General features: G+C 38.6%; 1 protein-coding gene across 1 annotated transcript in view; it reads right to left on the minus strand.

Annotated features, from left to right (window-relative positions):
- ANTXR1 (ANTXR cell adhesion molecule 1) overlaps positions 1 to 22,485 on the minus strand; it is a 261,306-nt gene that overhangs the window by 172,789 nt on the left and 66,032 nt on the right. The window contains exons 5-8 of the mRNA XM_007521257.3: positions 22,232 to 22,265; positions 20,380 to 20,459; positions 14,323 to 14,391; positions 10,760 to 10,840 (exon numbers count right to left, since the gene is read on the minus strand). Coding sequence (XP_007521319.1) covers positions 10,760 to 10,840; positions 14,323 to 14,391; positions 20,380 to 20,459; positions 22,232 to 22,265 — 264 coding nt within the window. The remainder of the gene's footprint in view (positions 1 to 10,759; positions 10,841 to 14,322; positions 14,392 to 20,379; positions 20,460 to 22,231; positions 22,266 to 22,485) is intronic.

A 22,485-nucleotide genomic window follows, 5' to 3' on the forward strand; every position in this document is an offset into this window, starting at 1 on the left:
GCTTGCCAGGACCCTGGTTTGCAGTGAGTGACTCATATTCCACATGCCAACAGCCCTTCTTGAATTGTGATGATTGTTCATCTCCTTTAGCCCAGTTTGTTGCCATGGGGCTTTTCTTGCCTTAGGGCTACCTCATCCCTGCCATGACCAAAGGAGATGGTACCCCTTTCAACATGTCACATTCCAGTGGAAGAAACAGAATTAACGTACACAAAGAAGCTAAATGGTGGTATTAAAACAGTGCAAAGCTACTTCTTTTAATGTTTAAACTAAAATCCCTCAGGTATTTGGCATCTCTTAATAAATCCCTCAGGAATTTGGCATCATAAAATCTCTTAATAAATTTTATCACCTATAACTAAAGATTTTCAAAACAGTCCAAGAATAAAGTCAAGTTATTGAACCTATCCTGTCCCCATACACCAAACTTCCTGAAAACACATAATGAAATTTTCACCCATTTAAGTTTCTGACTTTGAAGTAACATTTTTTTAACCGATTCTAATACTTAACGAAGGATCAGTAAAGAAAACACTCTTGAATATTTGCCCACAAAGACACACTAGCAAGGTTTGTCATAATAAGCATATGCTGTATTATTTGCTCAGAGTGCCTGCAATTAGCTGATAAATCTAAGGAGTGTATGAAGGGCCAAAAAATGTCAGCCAACTGCTGTGATTCAATCCAGTAAAAACACAGCTTTCCCAATCTTAATTTAAAACATCTGGATGAGATGCGCTGCGGCCAATTGAGTATGATTTATCAGTGAGGGGGGATGGGCAGGATTTGTCTGGGACTATGAAATGTTTGGTTTCAAAAGGTAGGAAGTTACAATGGCACTGTGTGGGTTTGAGGGTTTTTTTTTATTATGAACACCTCAAATGGTATGGTAATCAGTCTGTCTGAACTCCAGCAGAGAGAAGATCAGTTTAGAAAGTGGGGGAGGCATGAGGAAGGAAGGATAAACAGTCTCTCCATAACCTAGGCAAGTATGGTTATAGGTGTATAGACTCTGTACTGGGAAATTGTTGAAGGGAACTGACTAGAAGGGGCTCATACAGCTCACAATAATGCCTCCCAAATGAATGAATGCATATTTGTCCTCAAGCAGAGAGCTAGCACACACCTCAAGTACAATCCAATATGAGGAGTTTGGTCCTGGCCCTGGTCCTTTACTACTTAATTTAGGCTCCCTGATAAATCTGTACATATGGGATTTAAAACAGTACATACAGAGAATTAAAAAAAAATTATTACAGGAAGAGCTCATAATAGTGGTATCTGTTAAATTCTCAGCTAACCGTAGCTATTATTTGTAAGAACTTGGGCTCTGGAGGCAGAGAAGATAGACCTGGACTCTGAAGAGATTATATTAAAAGCTAACTCCACCACTTATTGGCTGGCAATTTATTAACCTGCCAAGTCTCAGTTTATTTTCCATAAGATGAAGATAAGGAAAACCCTGACCTCAAGGGATGTCTGAGGATAAAATGATTAATATGCATGAATACAGAGATACTTAGTCTATGGAACTCAGGTGATAAATTTCACATTAGTTTGGTGAGGAAAAGTGTGAGATCAAGAAAAGTCAACAAGGTTTTATCTTAAAGACAAAACTAGATATAAGTGATAGGTTAATAGAATGCTATTTAACAATTCTTGGGCCACTAATTAAGTGGCCTTCATAAGAATAAGCCACTTTCTGAGATGTGCTCAGACAACTTTACTAGTAAAGCACTTAAGAGAACGTCTGACATTATTTGTTTTTCATGCAGTGGTAACCATTACTGTTACATTTGTTGTTATTACTATTACTTTTAGACAGAATGGACTATGCTTCTGTTTCTACTCTATCACTTCCATTAATACTTGCTTGAAAATAAATGGAAAGTTAATAATATTTTCCAGCTAACTTTTGGACAGATTTCAAAATGATATATAGGAAAGCATGTTTGAAATCCATAAAGAACTGTCTGTATGTTGAATAACTTGAGTGTGTTGCTACTGGTATGATTGCTTCTGCTGACCTCTTTAAATTGCTGAGGGAGTAAGGGAGGCAGTAGATATAAAAGATCTGGCCAAGTAATAACTTTTTAATACATACAAAGTAAAATTCAATGTGGGCAAAAACAGGACATATATAAGGGTTTATGTCTGGGAGTCTAAAATTTAAGATCTGTTTTCATGAAGTTCTAAGTTTATGTAGCAATTCCTCAAGAATTCTTAAAAATCTGTGAATACTTACACAGAGTTATTAGGAACTCTTTATGTAGGTACAGCAACCTTCCTCTCTTAATTACTTTTCCCCTTTCTCCAATAAACATTAATCTTTAGTTACTGGGCCATTTCCTTTCAGGATTTTTGTGTACTAATGAAAGATCAGCCTCTTTTGTCTTTTTTTAAAATCTTTGTGGCTCAGTGCTTTCACTATGAATCCACTGCTCATGGCAGCCTTTTTTTTTTTTTTTTTCATTTGTTTTTTGTTGTTGTTGGATATGACAGAGAGAAATGGAGAGAGGACAGGAAGACAAAGAGAGGGAGAGAAAGACACCTGCAGACCTGCTTCACCACTTGTGAAGTGACTCCCCCCCCCCCCCCCCCGCAGGTGGGGAGCCTCTCGGAGCAGTGGTCCTACGTAGGCACCAGCAATAACCTTGGAGGAGAAAAAAAAAAAGGAAACTATAATTGATTCTATTTATGCTTCAGTCCAGGCCTACTAATGCGAATGGAGTGCTAAGTGCCATCTTTAATAAATAGTCTTGGAAGCTGGTGGTGTGTGCACTAAGGAGATTTTACAAGGCACAGAGCCACAGAGATGCCCACTAGTCATGCAGGCAGTGGAGTTGTGGATGCTGTGCAGTTCTCTGGGCTGTTTTAAATGTGTAAACATGCAAGGCAGAGTATGGAACAACATGGAAAATACCAGAAGCAGTACTATCTCTGTGATTATGTAATTGCCAATAGTAGGCAAGGCATGACAAAGACTCACATGCTGAATGAGTGATTCCAGTTGATGCAGCTGGAGTCTGAGGCAAGTTTGCAATGGAGGACTGTCCAGAGTAAGGGAGAAGAGAAGGCTGGGACAGGGCCTTGAGGTTGAGACAGGTATTGAGAGATAAGATCCATCTTAATGCTTTTCAGTCACCAAGTTGCAGATGCTACCATGATGCCAATCTGACTTTCCTGGGCAGACAATCTCACAAATGTGTCCTGGAACCTCACCTCCCCAGAGCCCTACCCCACTAGGGAAAGAAAGCAGGGGGGTATGGATCAACCTGTCAATGTCTATGTCCAGCAGAGAAGCAATTACAGAAGCCAGACCTTCCACCTTCTGCTCCCCATAAAGATCTTTGGTCCACACTTCCAGAGGGATAAAGAATAGGGGAAACACCTAATGGGGGGAGGGGATATGGAACTCTGGTGGTGGGAACTGAATTGTAAGGAATTATACCCCTCTTATCCCAGAATCTTGTCAATCATTATTAAACACACACACACACACACACACACACACACACACACACACACACACACAAAATTCAGATAGGACAAAGGAGACAGGTTTCTTCTGATAACAAAGCAAAATAAAACAAAATGAAATGAAACCCCAAACTTTTGAGAAGGGCTGGAACCAGTGGTGCAGCTCCATAGGGAAAGGCATTTTTTTTTGCATATATGAGGTCCTAGGTTCAATCCCTGGCACCTCTTTCCCAACAAAAATTAAAGGCTATTGTTTCTCTGGAACGAGGAGAATTGGCTTCAATAGATCAGTTCAGTGCTTTCCAGGACTATGGGAATTGATAGAGATTTTGACTAGAGAGAAACCCTCAGCAATTTCCTACTCAGGTTTTGGAAGAGAAATTAGGTGAGAGAAAAAAGGTCTGGAAGACAAGCTTCACACTTTATTATAGCTTTTCTCCATCCTGGTACAGATGCGAGGCATACTGCTTCCATCTTTTCACTGAGTGGAAGAGAAAAATCAGCATGATTGATGGCTGTTTTTTTTTTTTTTAATAAATAAAATAGACTTAAATACTGTATAGTAGATCTACTCCTCAGTTTCTCTATCTTACAGTTTTCTTGATAACAAGGCTATTTATGCCAAAACTTGCAAGAAATCCTGGCAAATATAGTTGTGTTTGCTCACTGCTTGTTTATTGTTGACCAAACATGCAGAAATCTCTGCACACTGATTCACCCTTGCATTAATAGGAAGCCCAAAGCATGCTTAAATATTTATTTTAGGTGAATGCTCCTAGATGAAGACAGCTTGGTGCCAGTAACTGACTTCCCCTTAGAGACACTGTGTCTGGTTCCAGGCACAACCCTTTATAGCCCACAAAGTAGGAAAAGCTAAGAGGAAGAGGTTGGCATCAAAATGACCAGGCCAAACACTGTGATCAAAGCTGCAGACCCCTTTCAGTGTTATCTGAATCCAACTTTCATGCAGCTTCTCATTTCACTGCCTGCAGCACTTTTGAAAAGGCAAACAAAGACCCACGAGCCTTACTGGACCTTTGCTTCATATTTTCTCCTTTCATACTTGAGGCCTGGCACTACATTCACCAGTTGTGGTCAGTGGAAATTCCCCAAAGAAGCCACAGTTAGAGAGGGCAAAGGAATAGTTTCTTCCTTTACCCTTTTCATTGTCTTAAAGTCTTTCACCTATCCAAATTTTGTCTCATGATTTTATCAATCACATTTTGCAAAAGTAAGTAGGAGTTTTGCCCTCAAAGGTAGAGTCTTGAGCAACTGTAGAAAGGAATACACTCCTTTCAGCAGGTGTCAAGTTGCTGGTTTTTCATGGTGATGAACAGAGCAGAAAGTGATGTTTTCAGAGGTGTGCTAAATGTGGTAGCAATTGTTCAAGTCAGAATTTGGTCTCCCTCCCTCCTATGTGTGAAGGTAATTCACATTTTCGCCCTCTGTTCATCTTTTGGGAAATGAATCCATTGCTTGGCCACCTTAATCAGTAGCACACTGTGGTCATTCTCATCATGGTTATTTGGGACAGATACGGGTTTCTTTTTAATCACTGCCCATAGCTGTGTGGCCTTGAATAGGTTAGTGACTTTCTCTACTTTTTATAGTATTTACTTCTGTAGAAGAGTAATAATATCTATATTCAGATGTGTTCATTAGAATTTGATGAGGTGGGGGTAGATAGCACAGTGGTTATGTAAATAATTTGATGACGGAGGCCAGGCAGTGGCACACCTAGTTAAGCACACACATTACAGTGCTCAAGGACCTGGGTTCAAGCCCCTGGTCCCCACCTGCAGGGGAAAGCTTCATAAGTGGTGAAGGAGAGCTGCAGGTATCTCTCTGTCTCTTTCCCTCTCTATCTTCCCCTGCCCATCAGTTTTCTCTCTGTCTCTATACAATAATAAATAAATAAAATTTAAAAATTTTTGATGAAGTCACATTCTATGTAAAATGATTTTCACAGCCAGGGAGGTACAACAGTGAGCACAATAGATTTTCATTCCAAATGCACCAAGAAGTCCCAGCTTCAATTTCACACAATGGAAGAAGGAAGAAAGGAAGGAAGGAAAGGAAGGAGGGAGAGAGGGAGGAAGGGAGGAAGGAAGGAAGGAAGGAAAGAAAGAAGGAAGAAAGGAAGGAAAATGTAGATTCTAGCACATAACAACTTTGTAAATGGTGGTTTTCATGACCTTTACTTTCCTGAGGAAACAGAAGTGGGAGAGAGCATAGGCTCTGGAGATATGGAACTGGTTCCAACCAGCTCTCCTTCTTAGAACTGTATTATCTGAGGTTCAGTTTTTCATTATAAAATGAGCAAGCCCTCAATAAAAAAAAGTTTAAAAAAATCTTAACAAATCCAAAATACGAATGTACAGCTAAAAAGAAAGGGGGTCATTATATCTATTTTCTTTTATTCAAAATAATATATAAATAATACAAACACTATTATTAAATTATATCTAGACCTAGCTCAATTAACTTGGTAATAATTAGCATCCAAAGCACTAGTGGAAAATTAATAAGATTTTGTTAATCTTGGGCTACAGATCAATACAACTGTAATATACACTTTTTATTCTCATGTTAGTGTGCTATCTTTTAATGATTTATGAGTCAGGCAAACAGTAGATGCTCAATGTCAAGTGATTGACAATTCTTGTTTTCTTTCTTTCTTTTTAATACAATTTTATTTATTTATTTATTTATTTATTTATTTATTTATTTATTGTTGGACAAAGATAGAGGGGGGGAAAATAGCGAGGGAGAGAGACACCTATAGCCCTGCCTCACCACTTGTGAATCTTTCCCCCTGTAGGTGGGGACCAAGGACTTGAACCAGGGTCCTTGTGCACTGTAATGTATGTGCTTAACCAGCTGCATCACCACCTACTTTCGCCCCCCCCCATTACTGTTTGCTCTCTGCTTTCTCCATGTTTCCCACTGAAGAGAGACTACATGAAAACGAGTGAGAAAATGTTGAAAAGTAACACACTTTATCAGTCTGATACCTAAGTACTTCTTCCTTAAAGAGGACCGCAACACAATGAAACGACCTAAACACAGAGATCAGATTGAGGAAGTCGGTGAATCTATGGTAATCCCATGGTGATTTCTCGTTCCCTCAGACATTCACAGCCCAAGTACTATGAATGCAGCAGACATTATGGAGCTAAACCTGTGTTCAAATTTCCCATTCTTGTCATTATGAGCAGGCAATAAAGTGGGTATCCCCTTTGGACCTTTTTCAGGGAGTAGCTACGTAATGCTTGGCAAACAGGTTGGTGAAGAGTAGGTATTCAATAAATCTTCATATGCCTCAGTACCACTGGTCATAAGTGGTTATTTATTTATTATTTGAAAGGAATGTTTCTAAAGTGACATGATTATAGATTCCTTGAAAGTCATGATTTCAAGCTTGACTATTACATATTGTTAATCTTGGTATTTTACTATAGTTTCTAACTGCCCACAGAATAAACTGCCATATGATTTAGTCTTTGTTTCTTTATTTCATCTCTGTCATTCTACACCTTAAACACTGTTTTTCTTTTATTCTACCATGCACTATCTAGGACTGTGTCTGTAAGAAATGTTCTGTGTCCCTCTGGTGAATTGTTGGTTCCATTTTCATTTTGAGGTCCTCTCTTCAAAGGGACCTGGTTCTTTGTCAACCACTCTGTCCTTAATTCCAACTTTATCTTCAAAAAAGAATGACCAGAGTCAACTATAAAAGCTTCTTGATCAATTTTTAATAAATGAATACATATCCGTTCTTTCATCTTGACTTGAGATTCAAAAATAGGCTTTATGAAACATTTGAGCATATTGAAAAAAAAAAACCTGATGCATACTTCCATTTTGGATAATTAAACCCTGTCCTGTTTTATTATGAGAACATAACCAGCCCCAAAGCATTCATGGGAACAAGTTGGAATAGATGCTTCAAAAGGGGGTAGGATGGGGTGGGGGTGGAACGAGAGTTTTCTTTTCAGTACTCAGAAGAGAAATGAACCAATTTCTTAAAAATAGTCAACTTTTAAACCATAATTACTTCTGTCTGGCTTGAGAAAGATGAGCTCTGCTGTACTTGTCCCTATTTCTCTCTCCAAGCAAGTGAATTAACAACTGCCATAAACATGGGTTTCAAGTATTGGAAGGATCAAAACCACTAGCATAATTCCCAGATAAAAAAAAACTCACAAGAATGTTATCATTCAGCTAAAAGTTTGGAGACTTAAGTTCCAAATTTTTTTTTCCCTTTTTTGGGAAAACATTTCACTAAATTTCTTAAACACCTTTAGAAGTATTTCCATTTGGGAGTAGAGAGAACTTATTAAACATCAGAGCTAGTGTTATGCATTAATGAGTTGCTAAGGTTAAAATACTCAAGGAAAACAGTGGTTTCTACAAATGTAAACACTTAGATTACTTAGTTATGGGCGCCTTCTCTTAAACATAATTAGGCATGTAGCTCATAAGAACCTCTGAATAGGTAATAGTTGTTTCTGTTCTGAGTCCAATCATCTGAAGCAGAAATTCTGTAGTAGCCTCATGACTGGACTACTGTCTTGGTCTCATTGTCATCAGATTCTTTTCTTAAATACTACTTGCTATATGTTCAAATGTTTCAGTGATTATAGCACTATGTTGTGGTCCGGGAGGTGGTGCAGTGGATAAAGCACTGGACTCTCAAGCATGAGGTCCTGAGTTCAATCCACGGTAGCACATGTACCAAAGTGATGTCTGGTTCCTTCTATCTCTTCCTATCTTTATCATTAATAAATAAATAAAATCTTAAAAAAAAAAAAACTAGGTTTAAGTCAAAAGTCCTTTAAGGTATTTTTCAATGTCATTCCCACTCAGCGTTTAGACTTATTTTACATTATTCCTGACTCTTACCCATACTCTTTTACCGAATATAAAATTATTATTGTTGTTGCTGCTATTAATATGCTCAGACTGTTTTCTTCCTTTTCTGACTCTGGGCTAAAGTTCTTCTCTTGATCAATCAAGGATCCCAATCTGCCCAAACTTAGCAAGATTTCATCCTGTAGTATTACACTCCTGAGTTTCCAAAACATTCGTATTAGCCCCAAATCATGCTTTTTAATCATGCTTTTTCATCATTTAGATACTTCTTTGTATGGTTATTACTGTTCATGTCACCAGTATTGTCAAGTATGTTGCGATGATCCCAGAAAATACCTAGAGCAAGGGTCCCTATCCTGGGTATACATAATTGGTACTGACATGTCGCTATCTTTTCTAGCATTTCCTTTTTCTCATTAGAACTGTGTATTTCTCATCCTTGCAAACAAACATTTTTTTTTAACAAGATGATTGTCATTGGTGCATATTTAACATAAAAATACTTGACCAGAGGTGGGACTATTTTTCATAATTCTGAGAATTTAAGGTTACCAATATCAAGGTTCTTTTTTTTTTTTTTTTAAACTTTTTTTTTTATATTTATTTTATTTATTTATTCCCTTTTTGTTACCCTTGTTGTTTTTTATTGTTGTAGTTATTATTGTTGTTGTTGTTGTTGTTGGATAGGACAGAGAGAAATGGAGAGAGGAGGGGAAGACAGAGAGGAGGAGAGAAAGACAGACACCTGCAGACCTGCTTCACCGCCTGTGAAGCGACTCCCCTGCAGGTGGGGAGCCGGGGTTCGAACCGGGATCCTTATGCCGGTCCTTGCGCTTTGCGCCACCTGCGCTTAACCCGCTGCGCTACAGCCCGACTCCCAATATCAAGGTTCTTAAAGTATGCTTGAACATATTTTAGAAATGTGATTTGAAAGATGCATATTCCTGCACTCCATCCTACACAAATTGTATTTGAATCTCTTAGGAATAAGCCCTAGGAATCAGTTTTGCAAACAACATTCTCTGGTGATTATTTTGTAAGTATTCAAGAAAGTTTAGGGACACTGATATTAATGCCCCTCATATTATAGAAAGTGAGAAACAATTCACATGTCTTGAGTACCTATTATTTGCCTAAATTGGGGGGGGCACATTTTCACCAGCATTATTTTTTATAATCCTCAAACAAGGCTATTATGCCTTACTATAAATTCCTTTTTACAATGAAGAAATAAGGAAACAAATGAAATGACTCATTCATAGGTTTATAGTGGTAAACTGTTGGGCCAATATTGAAACTTAGGATGAGCAGTTGCAGAGTTCTTATTTCGCACTAGGCTCTAATTTGTAGCAAATTTCAGATGGATCAGGAAGGCACAGCATGTTGAAGATTTCCTAGGGGGACTGGGCAGATCTTGAGCCCCTGACTGGTAATCCTTCAATCAAGATTCTCACGACAGCATAAAAGGACAATGATCCTTTAAACTTTGAATTTGCATCCTGGACCTCATGTCTGGAGCCTAATGAGTTTCCACTGCAGGAGCTGCTGGCTATCTGCCAGTGGTGGAGGCTGCCATGCCAGTGACTTCGTTTCAGTGCAGTCCACACACTGGCTTTTTTGACTGAGGCTTAAAGACCAGCATCAACCAATATTCCATCTGACAGAACGACCTGGTCTGTGTATGGAAAATGGGAAAGGGAGGAACTAGAAGCTAGTGCCTTGTTTACTGACAGGAAAAGGACAATAAAAAAAACCACTTGTGCATGAGGGATTATTCCATTCAACTCAGGCTGGGCTGGAAAGGAGTGTGTAATGGTGACTATCAAATCCTAGAAAACTTTAAGGTACTTATTTGGGGATTATGGATTTAAAACTGTGTTTCCATTAAAATCACCTGGAAAGAACTTTAAAATTCTAAAGCCCAGGCTGTAATCCACACTAGAGGCCTAGGTATTGTTGTGTCTTAAAATTCTCTAGATGATTTTAACCAGGAGGTGCATCAGAGAACCATCCATTCAAAGCACTTCCTATGACTGAGTGATAATGGCTGAGTCTGCAAATGATCTCTGGGAAGTTTGTGTTCAGTCACAGTTGGGAAAGCGGAAGTCATTCAGTGTCACACTGTCACTTTCCAACACAAGAAATGCCATCTGAAATTTGGTTCACTGCCATAAGAAAACTCCCATCTATTTATATTTTCCATTGGGTAGGAGTGGCATGGGAAAATGAAAAAAAGAAATGTGTGTGAAGAAGAGGAGGTGAGACATAATGGTACAAAAACACACAAAGGAATGTTCCTTGAAGCAGAAATATACCAGTCTTAAAGAGATGGCATTCCCCAGTTTATAGCTGATTGGCACAGAAACAGTTGAGTGTCCAGTCACAGAGGAAGTGCTGTACTCACTGAGTGGATGATGCCTTGAAGAGCTTGGAAGCCGTCATTGACAGGAAACACATGATCCCTACTGTCAGCAATCCGGGCCAGCTGAGAATATAAACACACAGGAAGAGGTATTCAGACTCACACATGGAGAATTTAGGAAAGCACCGAAGTCTCGAGGGCTCCCTCTACTTTTAGAACACAGAAGAACTTGAGGATTTCATGGAGCACAGGGCCTGAATAAAACAACCTCAGAAAATGACAACCCTGGAAGGTTAACTCCAGCAGTAGCATGTTTTAATACTTTTTTTCCCTTGGGAGTAAAGATTGCCCAAGAAGAGAATATTTGGCTTGGGTTGATGTATGTATGAATTTGGGGGCAGGCCATTAGCTCATTTTTCTCATGCAAATTTCTGCTGGCAGTGCTACTTAAATCAAATAGATCATGTTTCCTTTCAGGAGCACTTTTTTTAAAGACTATTTTTTTCTTGATATGCAGGCTTTTAAAAATATTTTTATTTATTTATTGGATAGAGACAGCCAGAATTGAGAGAGAAGGGGGTGACAGAGAAACAGAGAGACAGAGAGATACCTATAGCACTACTTCACCACTTGGAAGCTTTCCCCCTGCAAGTGGGGACCAGGGGCTTGAGCCCAAGTCCTTGTGCATTGTAACATGTGCACTCAACCAGGTGCGCTACCACCTGGCCCCTTTTCAGAGCACTTCATTTTTCATTTGTTTGTTTTTAAGTTTAAAAAAAATTATTATTGGATAGAGACAGAGAGATATTGAGAGGGGCGGGGGTGAGACAGAGACACCTGCAGCTCTGCTTCAGGGCTGTAAAGCTTTTCCCCTGCAGGTGGGTGCCAGGGGCTTGAACCCAGGTCCTTGCACACCGTAGTGTGTGCACCACCGCCTGGCCCCTCAGAGCACTTTTTAAAAATAAGTTCAGGAAACTAGGAGATAGCTCTGGAAGAGTGCAAGCCTTACCAAGGGTAAGACCCTAAGTTTGAGCCCTGGTACCACACGGGTGCACTTTGGGTGGCTGTGAAGGAGCTGCGTGGATGGAGGAGCAGTGCTGTGATGTCTCTCCTCCCCGCTGCCTCTCACTCAAAGGAAGAGTAGAAAATAGAGCCAGGGAGGTGAAGTATTATTCATGATAGGTCTTGAGCTCACCACTTATTGCTGAATTTACAAAAAAAAAAAAAATCAGATACATGTTTTAAGATGGAATCTTTTCCTTTGCTACAACATGGAAAGAACTGGAGGGAATGATGCTAAGTAAAATAAGGAGGATGACGACTAGAGGAACTCTCATAGTTAGAATTTAAGAAACAAAGAAGGGAGGGGTCGAGTGATAGCGCAGCGGGTTAAGCGCACGTGGCACAAAGTGCAAGGACCGGCATAAGGTTCCGGGTTGGAGCCCCTGACTCCCCACCTGCAGGGGAGTTACTTCATAGGTGGTGAAGCATGTCTGCAGGTGTCCGTCTTTCTCTCCCCCTCTCTATCTTCCCCTCCTCTCTCCATTTTTCTCTGTCCTATCCAACAACAAATGACATCAACAACAAAAATAATAACCACAACAAGGCTAAAACAACAAGGGCAACAAAAGGGGAAATAAAATGGCCTCCAGGAGCGGTGGATTCATGGTGCAGGCACTGAGCCCCAACAATAGCCCTGGATGCAAAAAAGAAACAAAGAAGGGGAAAATATAGAGTGAAACCTTAATAAACCGTGATCTATTTCATCAGATCCAATGATTCAAAAGGGAGAATCAAAAGGTGGTGGAGAGGGCTGGGGGAGGGCGAGTAAGGGGAATGGCAAGTTGTTGGTGAGTAAAGTATGCTGGTGCCTATTTTGGTGTAAGACTGTGTTCCTGTGACAACTGTAGCCTTGTAACAAAACATTTCCTTAATAAAAAAATCATAAATTACAAAAGAGATGGAAGGCATGAAACAAAGAAGAAAGAAAAAAAGAAAGAAAAATCCAGACTTTGGTTTTGGACAAGTGCAATCTATGAATAGGGACTCAGATTTTATGAAACTAACTGAGGAAAGGACCCTTGCCATTCATTTAATTGATCCTGCCTTATGGAGCGACATTTTAGAGGAAAGAGAAACATATCTTTGTGTGCTTCTGTTACTGTCATCATCATAGACAATGTCAGAATAATTACTTATTGTAAAAGTATCACATAGGCATTGGAAAATTCCAGGAAATACTAGAGTGTTCATAAGAAACACTCCATCCACCCATCCATCCATCCATCCATCCTTCCATCCATCCATCCATCCATCCATCCATCCATCCATCCATCCAACCATCCAACATCTATTACTCCATCTCTCTATTATTGTTTATATATATATATATATAGTCTTTCATGGAAATACTTATTTTAAATGTGGACTTATCGAGGGCCAGGAGGTGTTGCACCTGGTTGAGTGCACATTACCATGCATGAGGACCTGGGTTTGAGTCCCTGCAGAAGGGAAGCTTCATAAGCAGTAAAGCTGGTCTGCAGGTCTCTCTCTTTCACTCTCCCTCTTGTCTCCTCCCTTCTCAAATTCAATTTCTCTCTGTTCTAATAAAAAAGAAAGGCAGGAAGAAAGGAAGGAAAGGAAAGGAAAAAGAAAGGAAAAAGGAAGGAAGAAAGAAGAAAAAAGGCCATGGGAGTGAGGGATTTGTCATGCAGGCACCAAGCCCCAGTGATAACCCTGTGGAAACAACAAATATAAATGAATAAATAAATAGTCTCGGGAGTCAGGTGGTAGCGCAGCGGGTTAAGTCTAAGGACCCGTATAAGGATCCCGGTTCAAGCCCCCGGCTCCCCACCTGTAGGGGAGTTGTTTCACAGGCAGGTCTGCAGATGTCTATCTTTTTCTCCCCCTCTGTCTTCCCTTTCTCTCTCCATTTCTCTCTGTCCTATCCAACAACGACATCAATAACAACAACAATAATAACTACGACAATAAAACAAGGGCAACAAAAGGGAATAAATAAATAAATATTTTAAATATATATATATTTAAAAAAAACAAATACAGTCTCAATATCTTTTGTAGCCTTATTTTACTCAAATAATATATCATAAGCACTGTTCTATGTCATCAAATTGAAGAGAAATTATGAATTATATCAAGGGACATTTAAATTTGTCAGAGGTTTTCTTTATAGTCTGCTTACATATACTGGTACATAATTTTTTTACCCACATTTGCATCTATATTGAAAGTGTGTTATATTTTTAAGGGAAGAAAAGGGGTGTTTTTATTAAATTGATAACAAAATCAACAACTTTTCCAAGTTAAATAAGTTTTGATATCTTGGCAACTTGACATCTACCAAAACACTGAGTCGAGAAAATTCTTGCCTAGATAGTTTGTACTAAAGACCCTGAACTACATCAACAAATGACTTCACAGTCCTCACACATACAATAATTCTCTTATTATTATTTTGTATTTCTGGAAAAGTACCATAAGAGATATTTGCGGTGCTGATGCACCTTCTGCACTAAATGCAGTTCTCCATCATTTAAAGTCTTATTGGTGTACTTCCAAATCTAAGGAACCCATTATCATACCTGAGTTTCATTGAAATCCTTCACACCAACACAGTAAACAATTGCACCAAGATCTCTGGATCTGTTAGCCTGAGACAAGAGAAGAGAAGGCATTAGAATAATGTTGTATACCTGAAACTTTTATCATATTAATATGAGCTAATGTCACTTCAATAGAAAAAAATATTTTAAATACAGAAAGTAAGATAAGATATCAAAGATAAACAGTAGCAAATGTACTCCTTTTGGATTAGTCCTACTAATGTCAAGGATCAATTGAAGCACTGATTGGGAACTTACTGTGTGCCAATTACTACAATGGAGAAGCAAACTTTATTCCTAAGAAGCTCATGTTCTAGTGAATGTCATTTCCTAACATGATACATGCTAGAGATAAGATCGATGTTGAGAAAGTAGAGACTTGATGAAGGACTCTTCAAGGTGAGAGGAGAGAAGGCTAACTGTAGCTAAGTTAAGTCATATTAAATATTCTGAAGGAAATTATTATCTCCATATAACAATACAACCCCCACTAGGTCCTCCTCTGCCATCATGTTCCAGGACCTGAACTCCCCCCCCCCCCCCCCACAGAACCTTTTATTTTGGTGCAATAAACCAACTCTAGTACAAGTTCTGCTTAGTGTTTTCCCTTCTGATATTATTTTTCAACTTCTCTCTATGAGTGAGATCATCCCATATTCATCCTTCTGTTTCTGACTTCTTTCACTTAACATCATTTCTTCAAGCTCCTTCCAAGATGGGCTGAAAATGGTGAAATCACTATTTTTAATAGCTGATCAGTACTGCATTGTGTATATAGACCACAACTTACTCAGTCACTCATCTGTTGTTGGACACCTGGGTTGCTTCCAGGTTTTGGCTATTACAAATTGTGCTGCTATGAACATGAGTATACACAAATCTTTTTGGATGGATGTGATGGGTTCCTTAGGATCTATCCCCAGGAGAGGAATTGCCAGGTCATAGGGTATTTCTATTTCTAGCCTTCTGAGAGTTCTCCAGACTGCTCTCCACAGGGGTTGGACCAATTGACATTCCCACCAACAGTGCAGGAGGGTTCCTTTGAGAGCACAATCTCTACAGCATTTGTTGCTGCTATATGACATTATCTGACAAGTGACATTCTCACAGGAGTGAAGTGGTATTTCATTGTTGTCTTTATTTGCATTTCTCTTACAATCAAGACTTGGAGCATTTTTTCATTTGTTTGTAGGCCTTTTGGATCTCTTCTGTGGTGAATATTTTGTCCATGTCCTCCCCTCATTTTTGGAAGGGGCTATTTGTTTTCTTGTTGTTGAGTTTGGCAAGTTCTTTATATATTCTGGTTATTAGCCTCTTGTCAGATGTATGGCATGTAAAGATCTTCTTGTGAATGATTCTGAAAATATCCAATAGTTCTACTTTATCTATCACCTCATTTAGCTCCCTCATGTCTTTATTGATTTTCTGCCTGGATGATCTGTCATGTTGAGAGAGTGGGGTCTTCTACTATGATGTCCCCTACTATGACTGTGTTGCTGTTAATATATTGCTGTAGCTCTTTCAGTAGATGTTTGATGTATTTACATGGCTTCTCATTGGGTGCATAGATGTTAATAATTGTTAAGTCCTCTTGATTGACTGATTCACTGAGCATTAAGTAGTGTCCATCCCTATCTTTTTAAATTTTATTGATTTTAAAGTCTATCATGTCAGATATGAGAATAGCTGTTCCTGCCCTTTTTTGTAGGCCATTGGCTTGTATGATAGTTTTCCATCTTTTCACTTTGAGTCTGTGTTTGTCTTGTTGAGTTAGGTGGGTTTCCTGTAGACAGGATATTTTTGGGTGGAGTTTTCTGATCCATCTCCCTACTCTGTGCCTTTTAATAGGTGAATTCAGGCCATTGACATTTATTGATATTAAAGATTGAAGATATTTTAACGCCATTCATTCAGAGTTTTAGAGTGTTCTGATATATGGCCTATTTATGGTGGTCTGACTGTTTAGAGGAGACCTTTCAGAACTTCTTTCAGGGCAGGCTTGGTGATAGTGGATTCTTTCAACTGTTGCTTGTCTGAGAAGATTTTTATGCTTCCATCTAGTCTGAATGACAGTCTAGTGGGATACAGTAGTCTTGGTTGAAAGCCTTTCTCATTGAGCACTTGATAGATATCTTGCCATTCTCTTCTGGCCTGTAGTGTTTGTGTAGAGAAGTCTGCTGCTAATCTTATAGGTTTTCCTCTGTAGGTGACTCTTCGTTTTTCTCTTGCAGCCTTCAGGATCTTTTCTTTATATCCTTATTCCTTTCCCTTCTAAACATGATGTATCTTGGTGTCTTTAAGTCTGGGTTAATTCTGTTTGGGACCCTCTTGGCTTCTTGAACCTTTATGTCTTTAATGTTGTCTAGACTAGAGAAGTTCTCAGCTAAAGAATGTCCTAAAGAATGCTTTCTTCGCCTCCCTCTCTTTCTTCCTCTGGTAAACCAATAATGCATATATTATTTCTTTTGAAGTCATCCAATAGGTATCTGTTGTTGTTTTCAGTATTTCTTAATCTCTTTTTGAGATTTTTTTTCTTTTTTAATTGTCTCTCATTCATCCTTGATCTTGCTAATTCTGTCTTCAGCCTCATTTATTGTATTCTCTCTCCCCTGTACTGTTTTCTGGAGTTCATCTATTTGGCACCCTGTTCTCATACTGTTTTAGCTTGTTCAGCTAGTTGTGTTCTTAGCTCAAATATTTCATCTTTTAGCTATCTAATAATTATATTATTATTATTAGAGATTATTCAGTTATCTAATAATTATCTTGAGATAATTTATGTTTTTTTCCCTGTGTCTCATTTGTTGTTTCTGTATTTCTGATGGCAATTCTTTACTCACTCCTGTGACTATTTCCTTAACTAGTGTTTGGATATTGACCTCATTATTCTGTGGTTCAAACTTTGGGGGGCTTTTAGTGGACTCTTGTCCTGCTCCATTTCTCCAATATTTGTTCTTGTTGGTTTAACCATCCTATATAGTATGTTATGAGGTACCTCTCTCAGTACTTTTCAAATTACTGATCATTCTTGCCTGGATTGACTTGTGTCTAAGTAAAGTACTAAAAGAGTTCACAGTTGTGGAAATTAACAGTTGTTTCAATATTATTTCAATCCCTGAGTTGGAGCACAGAGGCTGTTAAAAGCCTCTTGTTCATTTTCTTCCTTGTAGGCTATGGGAGCCTGGGGGCTTTTAAACTATAAGTTGACTTCTTAGCTTAATCACTCACTCCTGACCAAGACATAAAGTAGGGTGGGGGAAAGATAGCACAGTGGTCATGCAAAGAGACTCACACACCAAGGATCCATATCTTAGGGCTCAATTCAGCTTCTCTGCCAACCTGCACAGCACTGCTGGGCTCTGTGAGTTTCTAAACAAGTCTCATTTATAGTCTGAAGGTTCTGAGCAATTATTCACTATGTTCTCATCAGGAGAACAATGTAGAAAGGTTTCCACTATACAGGCCCACTGCTAGGCCACTGAGGTGTAGCTCTTCTCCTGAGTTTCCTGGTCGGTTCTCTGTTTCCAGATGTCAGCACAGGGCATCCCTCTTGCTGCTCCAGCCTCTGAGGACAGTAGCAATGGAGACTCACAGTTGCATTTGGTGAGTCTTAGGGGAGTCCTCTCCTCCCTTCAGCCATCTTTTTGTGGTAAAACAGACTGGAGGTGGTGCCTCAACTGGTAAACTGCTGGACTGTTACCAGCCGCTCAGTCTCTTCTTAGTTGTGGTCCCAGGTGGTCTCCTTTGGTATTCCTAGCTGACTCCCTTTTCTTGCTTTATAATGGTAACATGACATAAATGGAAAGGATGCAACCCATGGAACAAATATTGACATCCCACTTTCTTCTGTAACCGTGTGGAGTTTAAAGGAGATAACATATGCAGAGATCTTTATATAAGGTGAATTCACAGCTTCCAGTTCCCTTTGTGAATAGGTCTTTTTCATGTCTTTAGAATACACTACTTTAGTAGCTTGAGAAGTACAGTCCTTATTTGAGCAAGACACATGATACTGCAATTAAATATCTGAGGACAGCATAAGGAGTAAAATCTAGGTTGAATGTTTGGATTTAAGAAGGATTAAGATATCTGATTCTAGCTCTTTCTGTTTTTCAAATAGAAGAAAAAATAAAAAGGAAATTTCCAGTATATTAGGTATGTGCTTAATAAATAACTAAGTGTAAACATATGGCAGATGCTTAATATGTATGTCTTGAATTATGTTATTTAATGTTTTTCCTCTCTTAATAGTCAGTGTCATTTGTAATAAACATTGAATTTTAGAAGGAACAGCATTATATATCGTTTTTCCTCTTTAGAAATGTTTCTTGCTACTTTCATAATAAAACTAACTTTTAGACAATGTACCCCAGCCTTATCTGTAATAAACTTCTGTGAGGCTCTCCAGTGAGTTTTTTTATAGAAATATAAGAAATGGAAAGGCTCACTTTCTTCATATATCTTGAGCTATATCTTTTTCAGAAAGTCTCCTTAGCACTGATGCTCCAAATATTTTTCCAAGTTTGCATGTACCATACCTAGAATTCTCTTTTACTAATCCCTATTTTAAGCATCTGATATTCATCATTTATTTTATATTCAGTCATTTCCTTATTAGGGCTTTTATTTTATTCGACTGCTGTTCAGCACCCAAATTAGCCATTTTGCATTCTCATTGCATAGTTTCAGCTTTAGATTATAGAAATATGTCATTTCCCAAATGCTCAAGGGATATCTGTCATATTTACTTATGTGTTTCCCACTGTGAATATCCTCTAAATAGTTATGGATGTGTGTAAAGGATGTGTGTGGGGAGGGGAGTAATGTATTTACCTATATCATTTCCTCATGTCTTTCACCATCAAGGCTTTCAAAAGCTGAACATAATTATATGGTGAGGCCTATGAAGACACAACTGTTTCTTTTCCACCTCAGTGTCCCTGGTGCCCAGCAGATGCCAAGTTCTCACTTAACACCGATAAGTAAATGAATATACTAGCTTCCCCCACTATCTGAGAGTTGAGCATTCCTATGAAATCTAACGTCAGAATAACATAAGAATGAAGAAGTAATTGCCATTAAATTATATGAAAAATATTTTGAGCATGCCCAGATCCCCCAAAGTAGCCTACGAAATAATATAATAGCAAGTAAAATCTAAAATTATCCTGGTATGTAGTAAAAGCATAAATAATGTGATAAAGGCATGACCTGTAAAAAGCATCTCAGTGAAGGTGCTCAGCAGAGCCATTTTTACTGCTGGGGATGTATGTTGACTCTAGGATGGCTGCTGCAAGACAAACTCTGAATACCAGGCTTGCTTTTCTCCTTTTGCTATAAAAATGAAAGTTCTCTTCAGGTTTTATTTGGACAGGGAAAATAGGTACTAATGTAGGTCTTTCACAAAAGCTAAGTGGCATAATTAAAACTTTCAAAAGTTCAGGGATACCTACATATCTCTTTCTCTCACTTTCCCATTATCGGGCTTCTTAATAGCTTTGCCTAACTGAGCATTTATTGCTAGTGTGGCTTTAATACACTCCCATGATGAGCTGATATCAGTGAGCCAAGTCTATGCTTATGCTTATGCCAATGCCTATGTATTTCTATGTCTATGTTGTGTCTGTGTCTATGTGTACATTCCTCAAGTCTAAAACTGCTAGGAAAGAGTTTTTTTAAGTATACATATTCATTTTCAAATCTTGAATAAATCTCTTTCTCTGAGACTCTTTAAGTTAACCAAAAGCTTCATTTTGAGAGAATTCGTTCACTCACTAAAGGAAAGTGCTTTTTATAAAGGCATGGTAGATACTTTTTGTCTTTCAAGACAGAATAAAATCTTGACAAGGAAAAATACCTATCAGGTATAAGATATAGCATTTCATTTAAAAAATGAATTATTATGATTTACTTATTTTATCCAGGGGTTTTTACCAAGAACAGCTATCATTTTGTGAGAGTAGAAATTCTGCAGCCCAGAAGAAAGAAGTCCTGTTTCCATGTCTGTGTGGAGACATAGGCCAGGCCATCGCTTACCTCCCTCTCTGAATAGAAAAAGAGGTCTTCATGGAGTTCTCCATCAGTCAAAGCAATGATGACGCTGGCTGTCCTGTATCCTGCTCAACACAACACAGACTCACTCAGTCCATCCTGCCACATCAAGCGAAACCCCCTCAACCCCAGGAATTGAAGTTTTATAAATTCAACCACTCGAAGACCATGTGTCAGAATTAGGAACTTTGGGGGAAGAGAGCTTCGAAGCTACTCCAGCATGAAAAAGAATATATCCTTGGGGGCAGATTGTAGGGGAAAGAGGTTTTGTCTTTGGGTTTTTCAGTCTTAATAAAGAGCCAGATCTGATGAAATGGCCAGTGGACCACAGTTGTGAGTAGTTCCAGTGAATCGATGTGATTGTTTCCTAGTGACAGTCCATGTGACTAGTAGAGGGGCAAACACAGACTATCACCTGAATTGTTTAGGGTTCTACCTTCATGTAATAGTTGGCCACATGCACCACTCATTCCTTTCAGAGTCTGGAAAAGACTAGTAGTCATGATTTACAAGCTAACTTGGAGTCATTTTAGCAGATGGCAAAAGTTGCTGGAATTCATTCAGAAATTTTTAGACTTCTAGTAACTGGCAACAGTTGATTTTACAGTAAAAAAGGTTGGTACTGATACAGGGTTTGTTCTACTTGGTGCAATTTAGAATGAAATGGGAAGCTGATATTTTTACAAGTCTGTGGGGGAAAATTCTCAGTATAATGTTGAATTTCTTTTCAGAGATATTTGTCTCAGATTAAGAAATGCTGTGCATGGGGCCAGAGAGATTGCTTATAGGCTAAGGTACATGCCCTACCATGTAAGTGGCCAAGGGTCAAGTCCTGGCACCTCAAGGGAGTTTCATGGCAAAGAAGGGAGTTCCAGTATTTTGTTTTGCTCCCCTCTTCTTCTTTATTTTTATCTCTTTATCTACATGAAGACTCAGCCTGGGAGTGGTGAAAAGCAAGCAACCCTACCTCCTAACCCACCTACAGCAAAAGAAAGGACGTCCAAGAAATACACCAATAAGAACTATAGTAATGTTAACAACAATACAGTATTATTTCTATGGAATAGGTGCCCCATTAATTGTATTCTATACTTTCCCTCCCATCTAAGTAAAGTTTTTAAAAAAATTTTTTAAACTTATTTTCCCTTTTGTTGCCCTTTTTTATTGTAGTTATTATTGTTGTTGTTACTGATGTCGTCATTGTTAGATAGGACAGAGAGAAATGAAGAGAGGTGGGGAAGACAGAGAGGGGGAGAGAAAGACACCTGCAGACCTGCTTCACTGCCTGTGAAGTGAGCCCCCCACAGGTGGGGAGCCGGGGGCTTGAATCGGGATCCTTACACTGGTCCTTGCGCTTTGCGCCACGTGTGTTTAACCTGCTGCACTACCACCCAACTCCTGTGAAGTAGTTTACATCACACTGGGACCTTACTCCCAATTTTATATCTAGTTAACAGGAATGAAGCATGAAGCTCAGGAAAACAATAAGAAAATTAAAACTGGCATAACAATCCAGGGCACTATAACCCATCTAAGTATTTACTAATTTAATTGATTCAACATTCAAAAATGTTGATGGGCATTGCAAAATGTGGCCCATAATGGAATTTTAAATGCTTTTGTACAATTTTTCTTGTCACAGCAGAATAGTATATTTGACATAAAACATACCATTGGGTTTTGCATGCCTTCCTGGTGATGAAGAAGGTGCCCAAGAATTATAGATAGCAATACTTTTGAAACATGAAATTACCTATGTGCAGTTGCAGAGGCAAACATAGGAAATGTAGGAAAGAAGTTAAATAATTCAGAATAGTAATTCATAATATGGTCTTACCTTGACTGTTTTCATAATAAATCTGTTCACTGGCCTGAAAAACACATGAAAGATCCATTAGACATAAAGTCACTGTTTGCCATTTAAAAATCATATTGGGCAGTGGGCTCTGGTGTTAGATGCATACGTGGCTTACTCTTGAGCATTTATATAACACATCTAGGCTTCTCTCAACTAACAATATTTGATATTCATCTAAAGTTACTATGATATTTGACTACTGGATACAGATGAAGTCTTCTCATAGACTGAGA

This window comes from Erinaceus europaeus, chromosome 3 (genome assembly GCF_950295315.1).
Source record: "Erinaceus europaeus chromosome 3, mEriEur2.1, whole genome shotgun sequence".
Taxonomy (NCBI): domain Eukaryota; kingdom Metazoa; phylum Chordata; class Mammalia; order Eulipotyphla; family Erinaceidae; genus Erinaceus; species Erinaceus europaeus.